General features: G+C 28.8%; 1 protein-coding gene across 1 annotated transcript; it reads right to left on the bottom strand.

The window, feature by feature from the left end:
* Nucleotides 1-10,642: 10,642 nt before the first annotated feature.
* On the bottom strand, nucleotides 10,643-14,127 carry LOC145832378 (uncharacterized). The gene is made up of 5 exons (XM_082939697.1): nucleotides 13,974-14,127; nucleotides 13,711-13,852; nucleotides 12,101-12,383; nucleotides 11,608-11,773; nucleotides 10,643-11,542 (listed from the first exon to the last, which is right to left on the bottom strand). The coding sequence occupies exons 1-5, from the start codon at nucleotides 14,125-14,127 to the stop codon at nucleotides 10,887-10,889; spliced, it is 1,401 nt and encodes a 466-aa protein (XP_082795823.1). The 3' UTR covers nucleotides 10,643-10,886.
* Nucleotides 14,128-17,906: the final 3,779 nt, after the last annotated feature.

Raw genomic sequence — 17,906 nt, 5'->3', positions numbered from 1 at the left:
TAAGTTTTTTACATTGGTTTCCTACAATTTTTTATTTTTTATTAATTGTTTTAAAAAGCTTACCCAAAACAAACTAGGTTGAAATTTTTTTTATATATTATTTTATTTTAAAGGTATACGAAAGGTACTCTTTTTGTTTTAATACTATTACTTATGTTTTAAAATCACTGTGATATACGTTGTTTAATTTTTTTATACTCTGTAAATGTTATTGTTTTCAGAAAAATTGAGTGTTATTTGATAAAGTATTTTGAATATTGTTATGTTTTACATACCCAAGTATTTACAAGCAATATTTTAAAAGTAAATACTGAAAAGTAGGAGCACAATGTTTGTTGTATTTAAAAAATTTCAGAGACAAATTAGCCTTGTTTCAACTTGAACTGTTTGTCTAAAAATGTTGAAGTTAAAAAACATAATCTTTAGTTTAAGAAAACGACGAATAACTATAATTGTTTTCTGTTCCAGAGTATTTTGTTATAATAACCAACAAAAGAATCTAGTTAAAATATCAAATACTAGTCAACCTTTTTTGTATGAGTGATAGATATATTAAATCATATTAAAATTAAAAGGAATATGAAAAACAATCAGATATATTTGAAGGTTACTTAATGCTGAAAAAAAAGTTAATATGATTTTAAAATAGATTTTTTTTAGTAAATTAAATGGTATGATAGTTTCAGCTTTATAACCATAAAGTGCTTAATGATATAAGCAAATAAAACAAACTCTAAATAACTGTTTAAAAGTATTAAACACCACTAGCTAAAGCCTATTTTTAGACAAAAAAAAAATCATGCACCGTAGTTATTTATTTTAACCAAATCGAATTTTAGAAATAAGTTCAACTAAAAAAATACTAACAATTTTCGTACATTGGCAAAACCTTTTTTCGATCTTGATTTATAAATTCTTGTAAAAAATAGTTAAGAATTTTCTGTTAAAATGGAAGTTTTAAACTACTTTGAAAAAAAGCAGCTTGTTACAAGCTTTTCTAAATTAATTAAATTAGATATTTTGAATCATAATGTCTTAGCGTTTTACTGAAAGTTCAAAAAAAACTTCAAGTATGGTTATTAATAAATCTACGCATTAAGTTTCGAAAAATTAATAGTATTTTAACTAAATTTTTTAAAGAACGTAGAATAGTTGGATTTTATAATTTTGTTAAAATGTAAAAGCTTCAATTATTTTGATAAAAAGGTTGTTTATTACTGATCAATCTGTATTTTTTTTAAGTTAAAAGTTTTTTTTATATTTTAATCTTTATTCTCTAATGTTTTATGGTTGAAACAAGTCTAAACATAAATTTATATAAAGGTAATAGACGTATTAACATTTAAAACTATACATACATTAAATTATTACAATTTCCTTGTAATTAGGTTAATAACACAGTTTATTTTATAAGTGATAAAGTTTTGGTATAGGAGCTTTAAATTTAAACCCAAAACTAAGTACTTTTCAGCTATTTTACATATAATTATCTTTCCGTAAAAATCCTAAATCACTAATTTGCATTGACTAAGATAAATTTCTTTTTTTAATATTATTAACAGGTACTAAAATTTTTCTCTTTAAAATTTTATTGTACTATTTAGCACTTTTTAATGTTTAAGTTTAATACAAATATTGATTATTCAAAAATTAAAAACTAAACTGGATAGTTCTTTTAATTTTTTAAACTTCAGTTCTTTTTAAGGCTATAAATAAATACATTTTTTAATGAATAGTACTCACTTACTGAAGCCTTTTGTACATTTACAAATTTCAAGTTATATGTTGTTTTTCATGATATAAGGTCTAATGTAATTATAAGTTATGTTACTTTATTGTTAGGTATTTAAGTGAAAACCTTTTTCTATTTGTTACATTAACAAAAGTCAATTCCTAACTACAAAAGTATAATGTTTTAAAGAAAATCCTAATAACATTTAAAAAAACTTCATCGAGTTTAGGAACTTTTAAATCATATAGATTTTTTTTTGACTGAAAATTTTTTAATACTTTGATTGTAACCTTTTTAGTATTTTATTTTTGGTGCAATAAAAAATATCTTTAAAACTAAACTATCAGATGTTTGGATAGTAACAGTCTTTAGATTTTGAAGTAGTACAGAAATCTGCCGTATTTTGGGAGTGTATTTATTTTTATTCTGTAAAATTTCTTTAAAAACTTAGAAATAATCAGATTTACATTTTTATCATTTAAAAATATTTTTTCAAACGCAATCAGTATAGTTTTTATTAATTTTTAGTGTTTTTTCTATCTATATAAAATTATAATCATGTTTTAAACAAATTGGTAATATTAATAATTCATAAAGTTGTATAGTTCCAGTAAAAACGCAAAACAAAAAGCTACCGCTCTACTTACATTTTTGAACTTGAGTTCAAATATCTCTTATTTGTGTTGTTAATTACAGTTTGATAAACATTTTCGACGAAAACAAATAATGTGACAGTGCAAACACAAACCAAAAATATAACTACAGCAGTTTTCGTGAGTGTATTTAAACAAAATTTACACTTTGACATTATACAACCAGAGCGTTTTAATTTTAATTTATTTTATAAGTTTAACATATAGTTTGTTGGTAGTTTTTAAAGAAAACTAGTAGTTCGAAATTAAAGGTTAAAAAAATGAAACTTTTTTATGTTTTGAGGTTTTTGTTTTTTTTTAATGTTTGCTTGAATATAAGCAAAGGTGAGTAATTTGTTATTTTAATAAAAATGAAGTATATAGTTAACAAAAAACTCGTTGTTAAATAAAAAAAGTATTATAACCAGTCTAGACCAAGTTATGTTTGTTAATCTATTTTAATTTAAAACTAAGCTATACAGTCAAAATTTGGCCAAAGTTATAAAAAAATAAGCTATGAGTTTAAAAGTTTTATGATAAAACTTTATCCTTATCAAACTTTGGTAGATTTTCTAAACTAGTTTAAAAGTCTGAACAGCATTTATGCTTGGCTAAGACATTTCAAAGTAAAACAGAATCAAAAGTTAATTTCATTTTATTTAATCTTTTTCAATTTTTTTTTGAGCAACTTATTTCTTTAATTATAACAAAGTTAAACTATTGTACTTTTCATGTTTGATCATAAACTCTTACACTAGCCATTAACAAATAATATTTTATCGATGGCCTAATTTGAACTACTTTTTTTAAGTTTTGAAAGCGACTGGTCTGATAATAAATAAGAAATAAATTAAGAAATTAGTAGATTTTAGAGCAGAAAAAAATTGATCACGTTTATAGTTGATTTATCTTCAAAAGAAAATACTGTAAGAAGTCAGTGGATACTGCGAACACAAATAAATGAAAATTGTTATTAATAAGTACAAGAGAATTTTTTTTAATAATTATCGGGAACTATGTGAAGTGAAACAGAAAAAAAAATTTTTTTGTAGTGAAAAACATTTTAAAAAGCATATAAAAGCACTTATGTTTTTATTTTGTTCACCAAATTTAGATTAACTTTACCTAACTGTTTTAGTTTTCTTTTTTTTTAATATTCAGCTATATTTCTTATATTTCCGGCATTAACTGTGCTTTATCTTACTTTTGTTTTCTGTGTTTAAAATTTGTTCCAAAACATCTATTCTAAATCTTGTGGGCATGTAAGCTGACTACCACTGTTTTCATTTACTAAACATATAGTTTTACATACTCTAATAATAATAAAACCAGAAAAAGTAAAGCAGCAGAAAGTCGTTTACTGATAAATTTTTTGTGTTCCATAAACACTAAGATAGATTTATTTTTTACACATATCATTAATTTATTTGATTTAAAAAAAGCCTAAAAAACAATAATACGAAACTGTAGTTTTAAGTTTATTTATTAACATACTTAAATCATACCTTGACAATAAACTATATATAAAGTTTGAACGCAATATCTAAAACCACATGCAATACTACTTGGTATATTTTTATATAACAATAATACTTTTTATATTTTTTACAATAAAAACAAGAATAATACTCGAAAGTCTCATTGATGTTATCTTTACAGTCGGCAGCATCGAAATATCAGTCGAAAGGACGATCGACACGGGAAACAACTGGGCCACCGGCTACTACGGGGACATGTACAGGGCCACCGTGAACATGAACTACTTCGCCTACTTCGGCTGGGACTTCAACGGCTTCGTCGAAGAGTACAACCCGACTCCCGACAACCGCTCGCTGGGTTGCCAGATCTTCACCGAGGACGTGCCGACCTACAACGTGTCGTGCGGGCGGTTGAACGAGACGCACTACACGAGCGTGTTCACCACCAACAAGACGATTTGGCAGGAGGACAGCGGCAGCATCGGCTTCTACGCGCTCGAGAATTTCGCCAGCATAGAGTTCAGACAAGCCAAGACTTTCAGTGTGCAGCGTGAGTGTTTTTTTTCTTTTGTTTAGAGTTATTAATAATTCTTAGAGCAGTTTTTTTGACTGTTCTTGATTTTTATAGGACAATATTTAATTTGAGTATTATTTACCGTATAATATATGATAAAAAAGTTCTTAAAGACACATGTGAATGATCAAATCAATTTTCGACGTAGCAACCAGATATTCTTTGATTATTCCAACATTTTTTTTCTTTAATCTTTCATTTAAAACTTTCGTAATCGATAAACAAACTTTTAAAAGTCACGACAACAAACTGTGTCTCAATACTGCAGCATGCTATTCTGACCCACCGAAAGAAGTCATCCCGGATGTGGAGGGAGATTCCAACTGGTACGCGTACGGGGTTTACAACTGCACGGACGGCGGGGCGTTGTACTACGAGAACGGGGTCGAGGTGCTGTCCAACTTCACCTTCTGCAGGGAGGGATCTTTCTGGCAGGACGAAGTGATCATTGAGTGCTGGAGTGGTAATTAAAAAGAAATTGTACAAAAAAAATAAATTTCTGAGAGCGTAACCAAAATAAAAGTTTTATCCAATATTCTATAGGATATTATTAAAATTGTTATTAGCTTTTCCTTGAAACTTTGATGCCTATATTTGATTTGTTAGCTCCGAAAAAGGAAAATGTTGTACTGATCGGCAAGTCAATTGCGACGGAAGGTGACGTTTTGGAATTTCAGTGCGATTATTACTTTTCTGAAACATTGACACCTCCCGTTAAAAGATTTACGTTTTATTGGGACGGTAAAGCCGTTCAAAGAAGTGAGGTAAAATATTTAAAGTATTTATCTTTTTATGTTTACTAAAACCGAAAGGTTTTTAGTTTTTAATCTTAGCTTCTTCTCTTTTTTAATCTGAACTTTACTCTGTAGCTTAGCCAATTAATTAGATATTTGCTTTTAGTTTGAACAACTTTTTGGCATTCAATGAACAAATCTCTAAAGGCTGTTAGATTTACATAAGCAGAAAGTTTTTATATAACTTTTTATTTGACGTAGTCGAATCTTTTAGTATTGTACTATCACAAAAAAGTATTTTATGAAAAGTTTAAGGTTTCAAGTTTTTTTGGTCAATAAATAAATTCTACGTAGAAGCATTTTGATTTTTTTAAACTAGAAGCTTTTTTTTATTCTTTTAAATTATATAATTCAAATAAAAAAAACATAGTAATCACATTTTTGTTTTGATAGATTATTTTTCTTGCAGTATTTATATTTTCAACTTTCGAAATATGAGTAAAAGCTTAAAAAAATTTCAAAATAAATTAAACTAGTTTATATTTTTTTAAGCTTAGTTTAGTTTTGTAAACACCTTAAAACTTGAAGCATAAAAATTTCCTACAACTATATCAAAAATATGTACTTCATTATCTAGTCTCACTTTTAAGTAACTTACAAAAATTAAAAGCTGTAAAGATATTTAATTTTTCAGTCTAAGGTTTACAGAAGAAAAATAGTGAAAGACGACGACAAGGTCAAAGTGACGTGCAAAGCAGAAAACCAGTACAACATAATTAAGAAGAGGGCTGGAGCGTCTAAAAGCATAAAAATGAGAGTTGCCTGTTAGCTTTGCTGAAATAAACCCTCTTAAAATGACTTTACTCATAAAACTTAAAAATTGTTTTTGAGCTAAATAAGAAGAGGTAATGTATACTGGTTATTTAAAACTATTAGTTAACAATTTAGGTTTATTAGTTGTTAACAAACTTACATTCAAACTGTTTAATCTTTGAAAAACTCGTATTATTACAGATTTATTATCTTGTTAAAAAAGCAGATTAAAATCAACGAATATCAATAGAATTTTTAAAATTTAAGCAAACGAAGTTATTTATTACACTCAATTTAAATCAGGGCTACCACTGAACGTCACGCTTGAGAGGGCGATCGGAAGCGGTCCTGATTGGTCCAAAGGTTACTCCGGAGAGCTGTACGTCGCCACCGTCGAGACGAAAAACGTGGAGGAGATCGTGTGGATCTTGAACGGAGAAGAAGCCGTTTACTCCATCAAAGTCAAAAGGGGCCTGCGCAAAAAGCTCAAGTGCAAGAAGAGCCGGGGTACGGGTATCAGGGGCGCGACTGTGGAGTGCAAGTCAAGGAGGAAGTGGGTGGACTTCACGAGCACGCTGAGCTTGGACAGGAGCCTCGGTTTGAGCAACGACGGAAACGTGGTTGAGTTCGTAGTGAGGGCTGAAAAGCTGAAGGAGGACACCAGTAGGAGCAGCGTATTGAGCGTGAAAAGTGGGTTGCGTTACGGTTTTTTCGTGGAAGTTGTTTCTAAAATTAATCTTAAGTTTACTATAACTCTTACAAAACTTTCTACATAACAAAAATCAAAATAACAGTCCTTAATTAATGAAAACTACTAAAAACAAAAGAAAAAATCTAAAACCAAAAACTATTTCGACATCGCAATTTAATAACTTTATTTGTTTAACAAAAATAAGCTAGTTCTATGGTACTTAAAACATGAAAGTTTTGTAGATTTTATACTAGTACTTACAATTTAGATGTATTTTCTTCTTGGTGGGTAAATATATATTTTTTTAATTTCTTGCTTTTTCAATCATAAATTTCAAGCAGTACCAAGAAAACAAACAAATTTTACTAAAACTAAGGTTGCGCCTCAACACCGCCTCTTGTGGTGAAAGGTGGCGGTTTGAGCGGGGCGGGTTGGCAGAACGAGGGCAGTTTCGAATGCGACAACGGGGGGTACTTGTACTTCATGAACAGCAGCAAGGTTGAAAACACCACGACCACCTGCTTGCCCGACACCAGCTGGCAGAACCAGGACATTATCAAATGCGTTAAAAGTGATCGGTTTTTGTTGTTTGGAATTTTTAAGCGTAATAATTTCAATATATTTTTTTGTTGATGATGTGGTTTTTATAATATTTTTTTAATCTTCATTAACAAGTTAAGTTGTAGCAAATAAGTTTATTTTATAATGATTGTTTAAAAAAGTATTTTTTGTTTAGGTCCTGTAAACGTAACCATAAATGGTGAAGTAGCTGCAAGAGAGGGTGATTTAATTAATTTGTATTGTGCATTTGACGATTCACTAGGAGAAGTCCAAAAAATAGTGTTTCTTGTTAATAACGTTGTAGTGCAGTCTGGCTTGGTTAGTCTAAACAAAGCTTTACAGTTTTTTTTTTCTTATATTTCGGTCAAAACTATAAGTTCAAACTTTAATGCAAATAGATAAAAAATAATTAATAAATACTTTTCAGCTTTACTTAAAAACATTAGTTTTATGTAAATTTTTTTTATTGGTATGTGTTTAGTGTTGTTTTCGCAAACTATGAAATTTATTAAACAACATTATAATAAAACAATTAGCCGTAAAAATGTTTTTACAAACGTCTTAAAGCTTTAATAGTCTGAAACTAAGTAATATTTTTTCAATTCTTAAAAGCTGTTCAACTACAAGTTTGTTGCAAATAGAAGTAGTAACGGCTTGTTTGTGCAATGCAAAGCTGAGAACGAAGTCAACAAAGACGTCAGCGATGCAGAAGGTTTTTCAACAGAAAGAAAACTGGAAATTATTTGTAAGCGCTTCAATAGAACTAAAAACCATGGTATTAAAAACTTCTTTATTAAAATATCACAGTTAAACCAAAGGTCGAAAAACTCGAAGTTGAAACATCAGCATCGGAGTACATTTTGGAAACGACAGCAAATGAAGTTTTGTTGAGATACGACACTGCTCTGCCGGTGAAATGCCTTGTCGATTCTAACCCCGCAGCCAGCTGTACTTGGATTGTTGAAGACCAGAGCGTATCGACTGTTTATAAAAATTTTGGATGCTCAAACACAACTTTTATCAGGAAAAACAGCGTTTTGACATGCATGGCAGCTAATGTGGAATTCATTGATTTCACATCGCAGCTGTCTACTAAAGTCAACGTTCTCGAGGAAAACAGTAACTATTTTTCAGTCTATAAATATTAACATTTAGTTGGATTCAATAGAAAATTTGTGATAAGGGGGTATAAGTTATTTAGTTTTAATCAAAAACTTAAAATACTTTAATCTATACATTAATATAAACCAATAATGATATTAAAAACTGTTTTTGTTGTTTGACCATTAGCTTTAATTAGATTTACAGTTATTAACTATTTTTTTAATGACCTAATCTATTTTTAAAACTTTTTATTCAGGGAAAACAAGCGTCGAAGCCATTAACAGGGAAATAAACGAGACAGTCAAGGAATTTTACGATCTGAAAGAAGGCGACTTTCAGCAGTTCATTTGCAAAGTCGAGTTTGAGGAGGAGCTCGAAGCCGAATACGTTTGGAGTTTCAAATCGACAACCCTATCGGACTCTGAACTGCTCGAGCTGCCCTCAGTGGGTATTTTGGACGACGGAGTTTATGAGTGCAACAGCACGGATAAGTTCGGAAAATCGAGCGGCCAGTTTAACCTGAACGTGCTTTGTGAGTTGATTTCGTTTTAAATATATTTCCATGGCGAAACGTGAATTGCTGTTTCAGTTTATCCGAGATCGAGTCTGGATGATGATGTGAGCAATTTTAAAAGTGTTCAGTGTAACTGGGTTGAAGGTAGACAGGAAAGCTGCCTGGTCAACTTTTACTCCAACCCACCTGCTGAAAGCTTTGAACTTTATCAAAATGGTAACAATTTAATTGTTTAAAAATACAAAACTAAAATGCTTCAATTGCTTTATAATTAAAATTTTGCAGGCTTGAAAGTTGATAAGTTTGTTTTCGAAATCTTAGCAAGAACTAAGCCCGATCAAACAGTCGCAATACGAACTAAAGAGGTTTTTGTTTAATTTTAATTGCTTAACCTCGCATTTTGAAAGTAACGAGAACAATTTTGTTAAGGCTCTACCAAATGATGCGGGTAGCTACGAATTGGTTGTAAAGTCGACAACTTTTCCCGAATCTACACTGCGATACGACTTAATAATCAATATTGACAAGAAATTCAATCAAGTAGCAGTCATAGCTAGCTGCTGTGCTGTTGGTGGTGTAATACTGATTATAATTTTGGTTTGTTTGTGTAGGAGAAAAAAAGCTTCAAAATTAAAAAAGGACAATTCAAAAGGTAAGTAATCGAAAGCCTAGCAGTTTTTTTCAAAAAAAAAAACTAAAAGTAGTATACTTAAATTTAAGCTAAAAAAACAAGGTCACATGGTTTTACAAATATTACTTATTACAGAAATAAAGATGGAAGTTTACGATAACCCTTCCCAATCCTTTTAAAAGAATGTTTCAAGCTATGGCGAAAAATTAACCGTGCTTGCACTAAACAAGTGTAATGTTATTTTGATAACAGTTTGAAAACTTTTTCTTACATATTTTCTTTTGAGTCGTATAATCATTTGTACAATTAAAGTTTCATTTTTTGTGTATTACAGTTTTAGTAATTAACTAAAAAGCCTTAAATCTTTAAGATAACCTTATGAAAGTTTACGATTTTGCCAAATACAAATCATCTACTTTAACACGATTATATTTAGATATCAAAAATATACTTTGTATAGCTTGTATTACACTGTCTTTTATTTTTTACTATTTTATTAAAACTTCTTATTTATGATAATGTTTTATAATAAACAAGTTTATTTTTATGAATAAAATATGCTTTATTAATTCTGTTGTTGGAAGGAATTTTATTGTATTCAATTACCATTTGCAACTTAATATAACTGTATTTTTGATTTAAATAAAATTATATACTTAAAATTTTTTAAACCGTTTTTTCGATTCTTTGTCAAAAGTTAAATGAAACGTAAACAGTTTTGAAGATAGTTTAAATTTTGAAATAAAAAAATTATGACGTAATTACCTAAGGTTAAAAAAAAATTGGATATTCAAACTTTTACTAATAAGAAAAATGAGATCTTTAATGGTATCTTTCCATTTTAAGATACTTGCATTAAATTTATTGTTAGTAAATTTGTGAACAATTTATAGTTCTTACAGCTTGAAAATTAAAAAAATAATTTTTTACTACATTATTTCAGTAATAACATTAGTTTTAGTACCAATAACAAGTTACTATAAAACTTACGTCTGATCTAACAAAAAAAATTAAAAAGATCATAATTGTTTTACGAGAAATTATCTTCATCTAGTTGGAATAAGCATTTAAGGTTAAAGTTTATAAATATTTTTTATGCTGCTTTTTAATACTCGCCATATTCTATATTTTTTATTAAAACAAAAATAATTTTACAAATTTAAGACATGATCGTTTTCTTAATATAATGAGATAATGTTTTAAGAAAAGTTATAAAAACATTTTACACAAATTATCAAGAGAAGATAAATGTTTGTGACCGTAACACACAAAAATAAACTTTATCATTGCATTTTAACACTTATAAACATATGATTATCATTTATTGACAGTATTCGTCCCACAAGCACATTTTAAATACAATTTAATGCTACTTAAGTAACAAAATTTGAATGATTTCTTCTCACCACTAAAAAGCTCACACTAAACCGAGTAAGTATCCACGATGAAGGACCTCACGTCCGTCTTCAGCTGCTTGTAGTAATCCCTGCAAACTTCCGTCATCAGCCTCTTCATCTCGACCTCATGGCTCACGTGACTTTCGACCGATCCTCGGACCAATGAAATCAGTCTGTCGCGCGATCCGCTCCTCGCCGCGGCAGATTTAGCCCTCCTGCAACGCGATTGGTTGTTTATAATGTCACGTGACTCGGCAAACCGCTTCATTTGCGCCGACCGGCACTGCATCCGCTTCACGACGAACCCCTGCTCCTTCTCCGACATGTTGGTCATCTGGGAGGCGAAAACTCGACTCCCTGTCGTCTGAGGCCTGAGGTTAGATCCGCCCGTCACCGACTTTCTCGATGTTCTGTTTCGCCTCGTTTTTTTCACCACTGCGGTTTTGGGTCGCCTGTTTTCTTTGAAGGCGACGGTCTGGAAGGAGTTCTGCAAGGCCGCCTTGTTGGTCGAAGCGGGCGCGCTCTGAAGCTGCTTGCGTTCAAAATTCAGCTGTTTGGCTGAAAAGTGTTGTCGGTTCGGCTCACTTTTTCCTGCTTTCTCAAGCACAGCTTTTGCAGATTCTTCTTCCCTGCTTTGACAACAGTTTTCTGTGTGGTCAAAACTCTCAGCTGGGTCGTCTTCTGTAAAGTACACATTATTTAATTTAGTTGATTAAGGTTTTAAATTTTATGAGTTGCTATCTTACCAGACAGTGGCTCCGTTTTTTCTACTTCGGTGTTTTTTCCTCTAAAACTTTGTTCACTTTTATTTGGTGCTAATTCTTGCTGCAGCATTTTCGAGTTGGTAATAGATTTAGCTGGTTTAACACAACTCATTTTTTCTATAGCTTCTTTTATTATCCATCTATTTGTCTAAGAATGAAAATAGCTTTACTTTAGAACGTTTTAGTAAAAAAGACTTAAGCTTTTAGTAAAGCTAGATAAGTGTTTATAATTTCAATTTATCTTGTATGGTAAAATAAACTTTGGTCAAGTTAAAAGAAAAATTAAATCTAAAACATATCGAATTACTTTTTCAAAAAATTATTATTACACTTAAACTATTAGTTTTTAGTTTTAAATGAATAAAGCTTCACATAACCGTTTAGTTTTCTATTTAAAGTGTTTTACAACTTCTAGTTTCTAAAAATTTTACAAAAAAAACTGATCAATATTTTTTCTTTTCAAATAATAACAAACCACTCTCTCCGGGGGAGCGATCCCTTTCATTTGGTAGTAAGTGAGCGGGGGGTCGTTGTCACGGTAACCGCCCGACAGCTCTGTGATCTTCTCAACCAGAACCCTTCTCCTCTCCTGAACTTCCCGCACTGCCGTCATGCGCATCTTCTCCTCTCGCTTCCGGTTTTCGATCTCCGCAAACACGTCACCAGGGGTTTTCCCCGGGATATCTTCGTCGTTTCCATTGAAATCTTTGCCGATAGCAGTTTGTGGTCGTCTTGAGCGTTGTTGAAATGTAATGCTTCTGAAATTGGTAACTGATTAAGAGAAAAATGTCCAGGGTTGTATTGATTTTAGTCTCGCAATCGTAGTCTAAGTAATTAATTACAGAAACATTTAATTAATAATTAGATTTAATAGATAGTTAAAGATCAGTTTTAATTGTTTTACTAGCTAAAATAATTTTTAAACTAAAAACTGAAATAGAATTTTTTATAAGTCAATTAAAAACATGTAAGAATTAAAACGAACTCCCATAACAATAATAAAAAGTAGTTTTCAATGTGTTTTTTTAAGTACGTTTATCAAAATATCCTAAAAATTTCTTAAAGTTAAATTTTTCCTTAAGATATTTATATAAATTTAAATCACTAAAATGTATTCTTTAAGATGGTTTTTTAACTAATTTTTTTTATTTAGAACAAAATGTAGTTTTGAGTATGAACTTGTTTCTAGTTTAGTACAATCATTTCAGGTCTGCTTTACAAGAAGTTTTTTAATTAAAAAAACATTTATTTCAAATATAGCTTAAAGTTATTGCAGTACCAACATAAAAAATTAATACGTGAAATAAGCAGCTTTAAAGAAATTCGCAGAAGAGCATAGTGGCAAATAGAACTAAAATTAAACCTTAATATGATATGTTTGCCATTTGGATTTTTTACACCTTTATTTACCTGATATAAAAAGAGTTGAACAGCATATAAAAGTTTAACAAATAATTAAAACGTATAAATTTTTAGATAACTTTTGACTAACACTGGTGATAACATAAAAATGTTCAAGTTATAATTTTTTAAATTTACATCGGTAGTATAAATAAAATATAATTAGTTTTTATAGCTACGTAGAATTGTATAAAAATAAAAAAATAGACAAACTGAACATAATTTTTGTCAGTTTTATAAATATTTGAATAAAAACAGACATAAAGTTTTGAAGACGAATAAGTTTTTTAACGTACTTAAAAATCTTAGAAAATAAAAGTTTTACTTTAGGCTGTTTTGTAACTTTTTGCTAAAACAAAGCTTGTAAGTTATTCGATATTTCCGAAAAAAAAGTTAAAATATTTAGATTATATATTTAAATTTTTAACAATTTCACTTAAGTTTTAATTGTTAAGTAGTTGTTTACCCAAACTGTTTGTTTGGGTATATTTTCTTAGTAAGCTATTTGAAACAAATTAACAATCTAGATTTAAAAAAATAATAATAACAGTAGTTTTACATATAAACTTATAAACTGTCAATTGAGTCATAATACCTTTAAATAAAAATTTATAGTAAAAATTTTAAGTTAACAATACATATAGAAAATATATCACTAAGGTTAAAAATAAAACCAGTACTTACCTATGTTTAGCGCTTGATATTCTACGCAAAGCGTTAGAGTTGTTGTTTCTGTTCCTTTCAATCTCCTGCTGTCTTCTGCTGTACTGCTCAAGCTTTCTCACGAGCTTTGTTTTGCTCGCTGAAAACTCATTTGAAGAAATACCTAAGTGTTTTTGATTTAAAATATCTACTACAATATTTTTACTATAAACTTAAAAAATACTAAAAAAACACTAGCAAACTCGTAAACTTATAGTTCTAGACAACTTGTCTGAAAAATTTACTTTTACTCCAATCTATGTACTTTATGGCAACGCCGAGCCTGTCATTTTCTATTTTGTTTTTATGCAGCCTTTTCCTTTCGTTTTTAATCTGCTGCTGCTGCCTGTGCGTTATCATCTTCGACAACTTATCGTTGTCCACACGCAAACTTGCCATCTTATATACTTTAAGGAAAAAAAACTGAAAAATTCCTAAACTTTCATAAGCAAGCACTTAAGTGGTGTTTATCGAAAAGGTTTTGACACTTTGTTTTTGTTGGCAAGGATAATTCTGTGCGTGTAGCGAAAAATGCTAAACCAACAAGCTTATTTTTTATTCTAAGTTCATAACACCAGTTTATATAATTTGAAGTAAAACATTTAAAATGTAAATCAAATAAATGTTCTTTTTATTACTGCTAAAGTTTAAACAAAAAGTAAGAATTTGGTCTTTAAACTAAATAAATATATGATAATATAAAAGCCTTTTGTTTACACAGAACAATTACTTAAAATTTTCGTACTTTCATTATTCTACTCTTTAAAATATACAGAAAAAATGAATTGTTTTCAAAACATTTCTGATAATCTTAATAAAGTTTGTAAAAAGTTTGCATCTTAACATACACTACGAAACCTTTGTCATAGTAATAATAAATACTAACCTCTTATTGTTGTGAAAATCATTTCTATACAGGTAAAAGGGGAAGAACAAAGGTAAAACAAATATTTATTTAATCACTTCATAACATTCAGATTACAAGTGTGTTTTTGTTACATCGTTAAGTCATAAACCCACAACGAAGGCTATTAATTTTAAAGTGTTTGAACAAACATAGTATTAATATATTACTGTTGTTATATAAGCTTTTTACTGTTCAATTAAGCATTGAATTAAAATAATATTCGTCATTTTTTTATAAAAACTGTTTTTAAAACACTACTTACTTTGCAACCTTTAAGCAACCTACAATTAGAAATTTTAAAACGTAGCATTAATGTAAAACTTTGTAAATATTTAAATGCTCATGAATATTTGTATCAAAGCTTACGAAAAAATAAACCTGGAAATGTGTTTTATGAACCAGTTAGATTTTTTATTAAGTTATAATTAAGAATTATTATAGCTTTATTTTATATGTGATACTTGACTTATAAGTTAACCTAAAAAAAAAAAAAAATTGTGATGACATGACCTTTTTAAATCAGTATTTTTTTGTTTCCATTAACACTAATATACTGAGAAAAATAAAAGATCTTAGACAGTTTTACAAATGTTTATGTTTTTTTTTTAGTTTTTTGTTTGAAAAAGTTTGTTTATAAAAACAATATGCATATCGCAAACAAAAATTCTTTATTATAATTCTGTTTTGTTAGTTTTCAAAGACAAAAAAAAATTATTTAGAAAATAAGTTTTAATAAGTTTTAGTACTTTAAGCTTGCCTTTTTTAAGTTTTAAGTTTAAAAGTCTTAAGATAATTAGATGTAAAAGTTTACGTTTGTAATTTTTAAACTTCAAAATATTGACGTCTCACAGTGTGCATTAAATTGACAACAATCATTATTAAATAAAGGTTAGTTAAGTCATTTTTCTTGACTTAAAATTTTCAAAACAAAACAACTATTTTGTTTTTTGTTTAAAAAGAATATATTTTACGGAATTTGTTAATTTAAGAATACAGCTAAAGTAATGTATGTTTTTTTAATTTCTGGTTTATTAGGTCTGTGCTAGAGCCCATAGAAAAGGTAAGACATTTTGGCTTTTCTAAGCATTCGCAGCATATCTCAAAAATTAAATTTCATTTTTTTTTTGCTTGATATTCTTGAATAAATTAATCTTATTGGTCAGTGAACTTGTTTTTATATGAACTTAACATTTTTTAAGGTATACACAATTTCTGGTCTTTAACTAGAGTCTTCTTATATCTTGAAAAAACAAAAAGAAAATCTAAAATTACTCTGTAAAAATGTTATTTTTGTTAAAATTTTTGGTAATTTCTTTTATAATATATTTCTAAAAGATAGTGCGAGAACTAATAAACAACTATAAACCTATTTGTGGCTTCTTAGTTTTTTATTATATGTTTTTTAAAAGATTGAAGTAAACTTTTTTTAATTTTAAAGCGTTTTACAAAAATATCTTTATTACAGAGTGAGTTTAGATTTTTTTTAGAATTGCAAACCGTTGCTAAACGAAATGGTAGGAGGAACCGCTAAGCGACCAAGGGTAAGGTTTAAGGATAATAGTGACATAAAAAAAAGTAAAACAATTAGATAAAAGTTTTAACTTGTGCTAAACTGACGCCGTGCAAAAGTGACGTTTTGCAAAAGTGATCCTTCGTGCATTTCTGACACCTACCCGTTACATGCTACCGTCTAAGATACTTTGAAAAAAGAGAATTATACTGTGGTGAAACAGTATTTAAAGACGAGTGTGGCTACAAAAGGAATATTTTTGAAATTTAAAGTGAATGTTGCACTTGCGTGCGCTTTTGGATTGTTTTTGTGGATAAAGTTTTACTTACAGAGTCACTTTTGACTTTAAATCCAACATACACTAGTAAAAGTTTTCAAGTACGTGGCATTAAGTTAGTTTGTAAAGTTTTATAGATAGTATTTCCCATTTTATGTGACAAAAGTTATATTTATTTTAAATATAAAATTTCCACCTGCTTTATATACAAAAACAACATACTCTCGAATTTTTGTGTATCAATCAGATGGAAACAGAATATTTCCAGGATTGTTATTATACTTCAACTTGTGTCACATACTAACTAAACTACTAATGAACAAGTATTTTTATATAAATAAGGCAGTTTTACATTGTTAAATGTGAAGTGACTGTTTACTCGAATCTAAATACTGCTTCAGAACGAGTTATCGAGAGTTTTAAATACTAAAACAACCTAGCTTGAGGTGTTAAACAACTACCAATATATCTCAGTTTGTATAAGTACCTGTAACATCGTTTGACCAATTAAAGTGATCGTTTGAACTGACTTCAGTACGAATTAGTAAAAAACAAAAGCAGTTTAAATACGTCTTGTTAAAAAATACCTATTCAAACGATCTACAAGCCCTAAACTGTGCAAATCGTAACTTTATTTTATTTTGCTTTAATGTAAAATCTAAAACAAAAAAAATATTAACTATCGTTTATAATTTTTGTTTTACAGATTTAGTTTATATAAGTAAACAATTATAATCTTAGCATTAAGCTTCATAGGTTATACTCTTAAACATCACTGAAATTGGGATTAAGAAGTTACCATCTAATTAAAACACTATTTATAGAATTAGCTTTTAATATAAAATGAACTATGAGTTCTAATAAAAAGAAATGTTATCCTGTATCAGTCAGTAGCCTCTCTAAAATGGTTGCTAAGTACGCTTCGCGTGCGTAAACAGGTGAAAAGTGTTTAGGTTCTAGCAAATACTTTTGAAAAACTGAACCCAAGCTAAACACAGTATCTGACCAACTCAATGTGTTATAACTGAACTACAATACGATATCAGAAAATTAAAATACGTGTTCTGAAATAAATGCCTTATCAGTCGAACCAAATGTGTTAGCAGAGGATAATTACATTTACAGTTGTAAAGCTTTAACAGCTCAATATAATTAAAAATTATCAGGAAGCACATCAAATTTAGGTTTTAAAACTTTATTAATTTTAATAAAAAGTTGTTAAGCCTGAGTTTATTACTCTAACAAAAAAAAACTCTACTATTTATATCATCTCTTAAGTTAATTTAAACTAAATGATGCATTATACATTCGTATGTTTTTACTTTCTTTTTATCAAAATATAAGTTTTTAAAGTTAGAAATAACTCTAAGCTTAAACTAGTTAAAGTAAATAAGTGATATGTAGCTCGATGACCAAAATTTTCTTCTATAAGTTCGTTCATTTCATCAAAAATTTTAGCGTAAAATTATTTGTCATGTTCAACA

Source organism: Thalia democratica, chromosome 3 (assembly GCF_965202585.1).
Source record: "Thalia democratica chromosome 3, ktThaDemo2.hap1.1, whole genome shotgun sequence".
NCBI classification, from domain to species: Eukaryota; Metazoa; Chordata; class Thaliacea; order Salpida; family Salpidae; genus Thalia; species Thalia democratica.
This window is presented reverse-complemented; position numbering and strand designations above follow the sequence as displayed.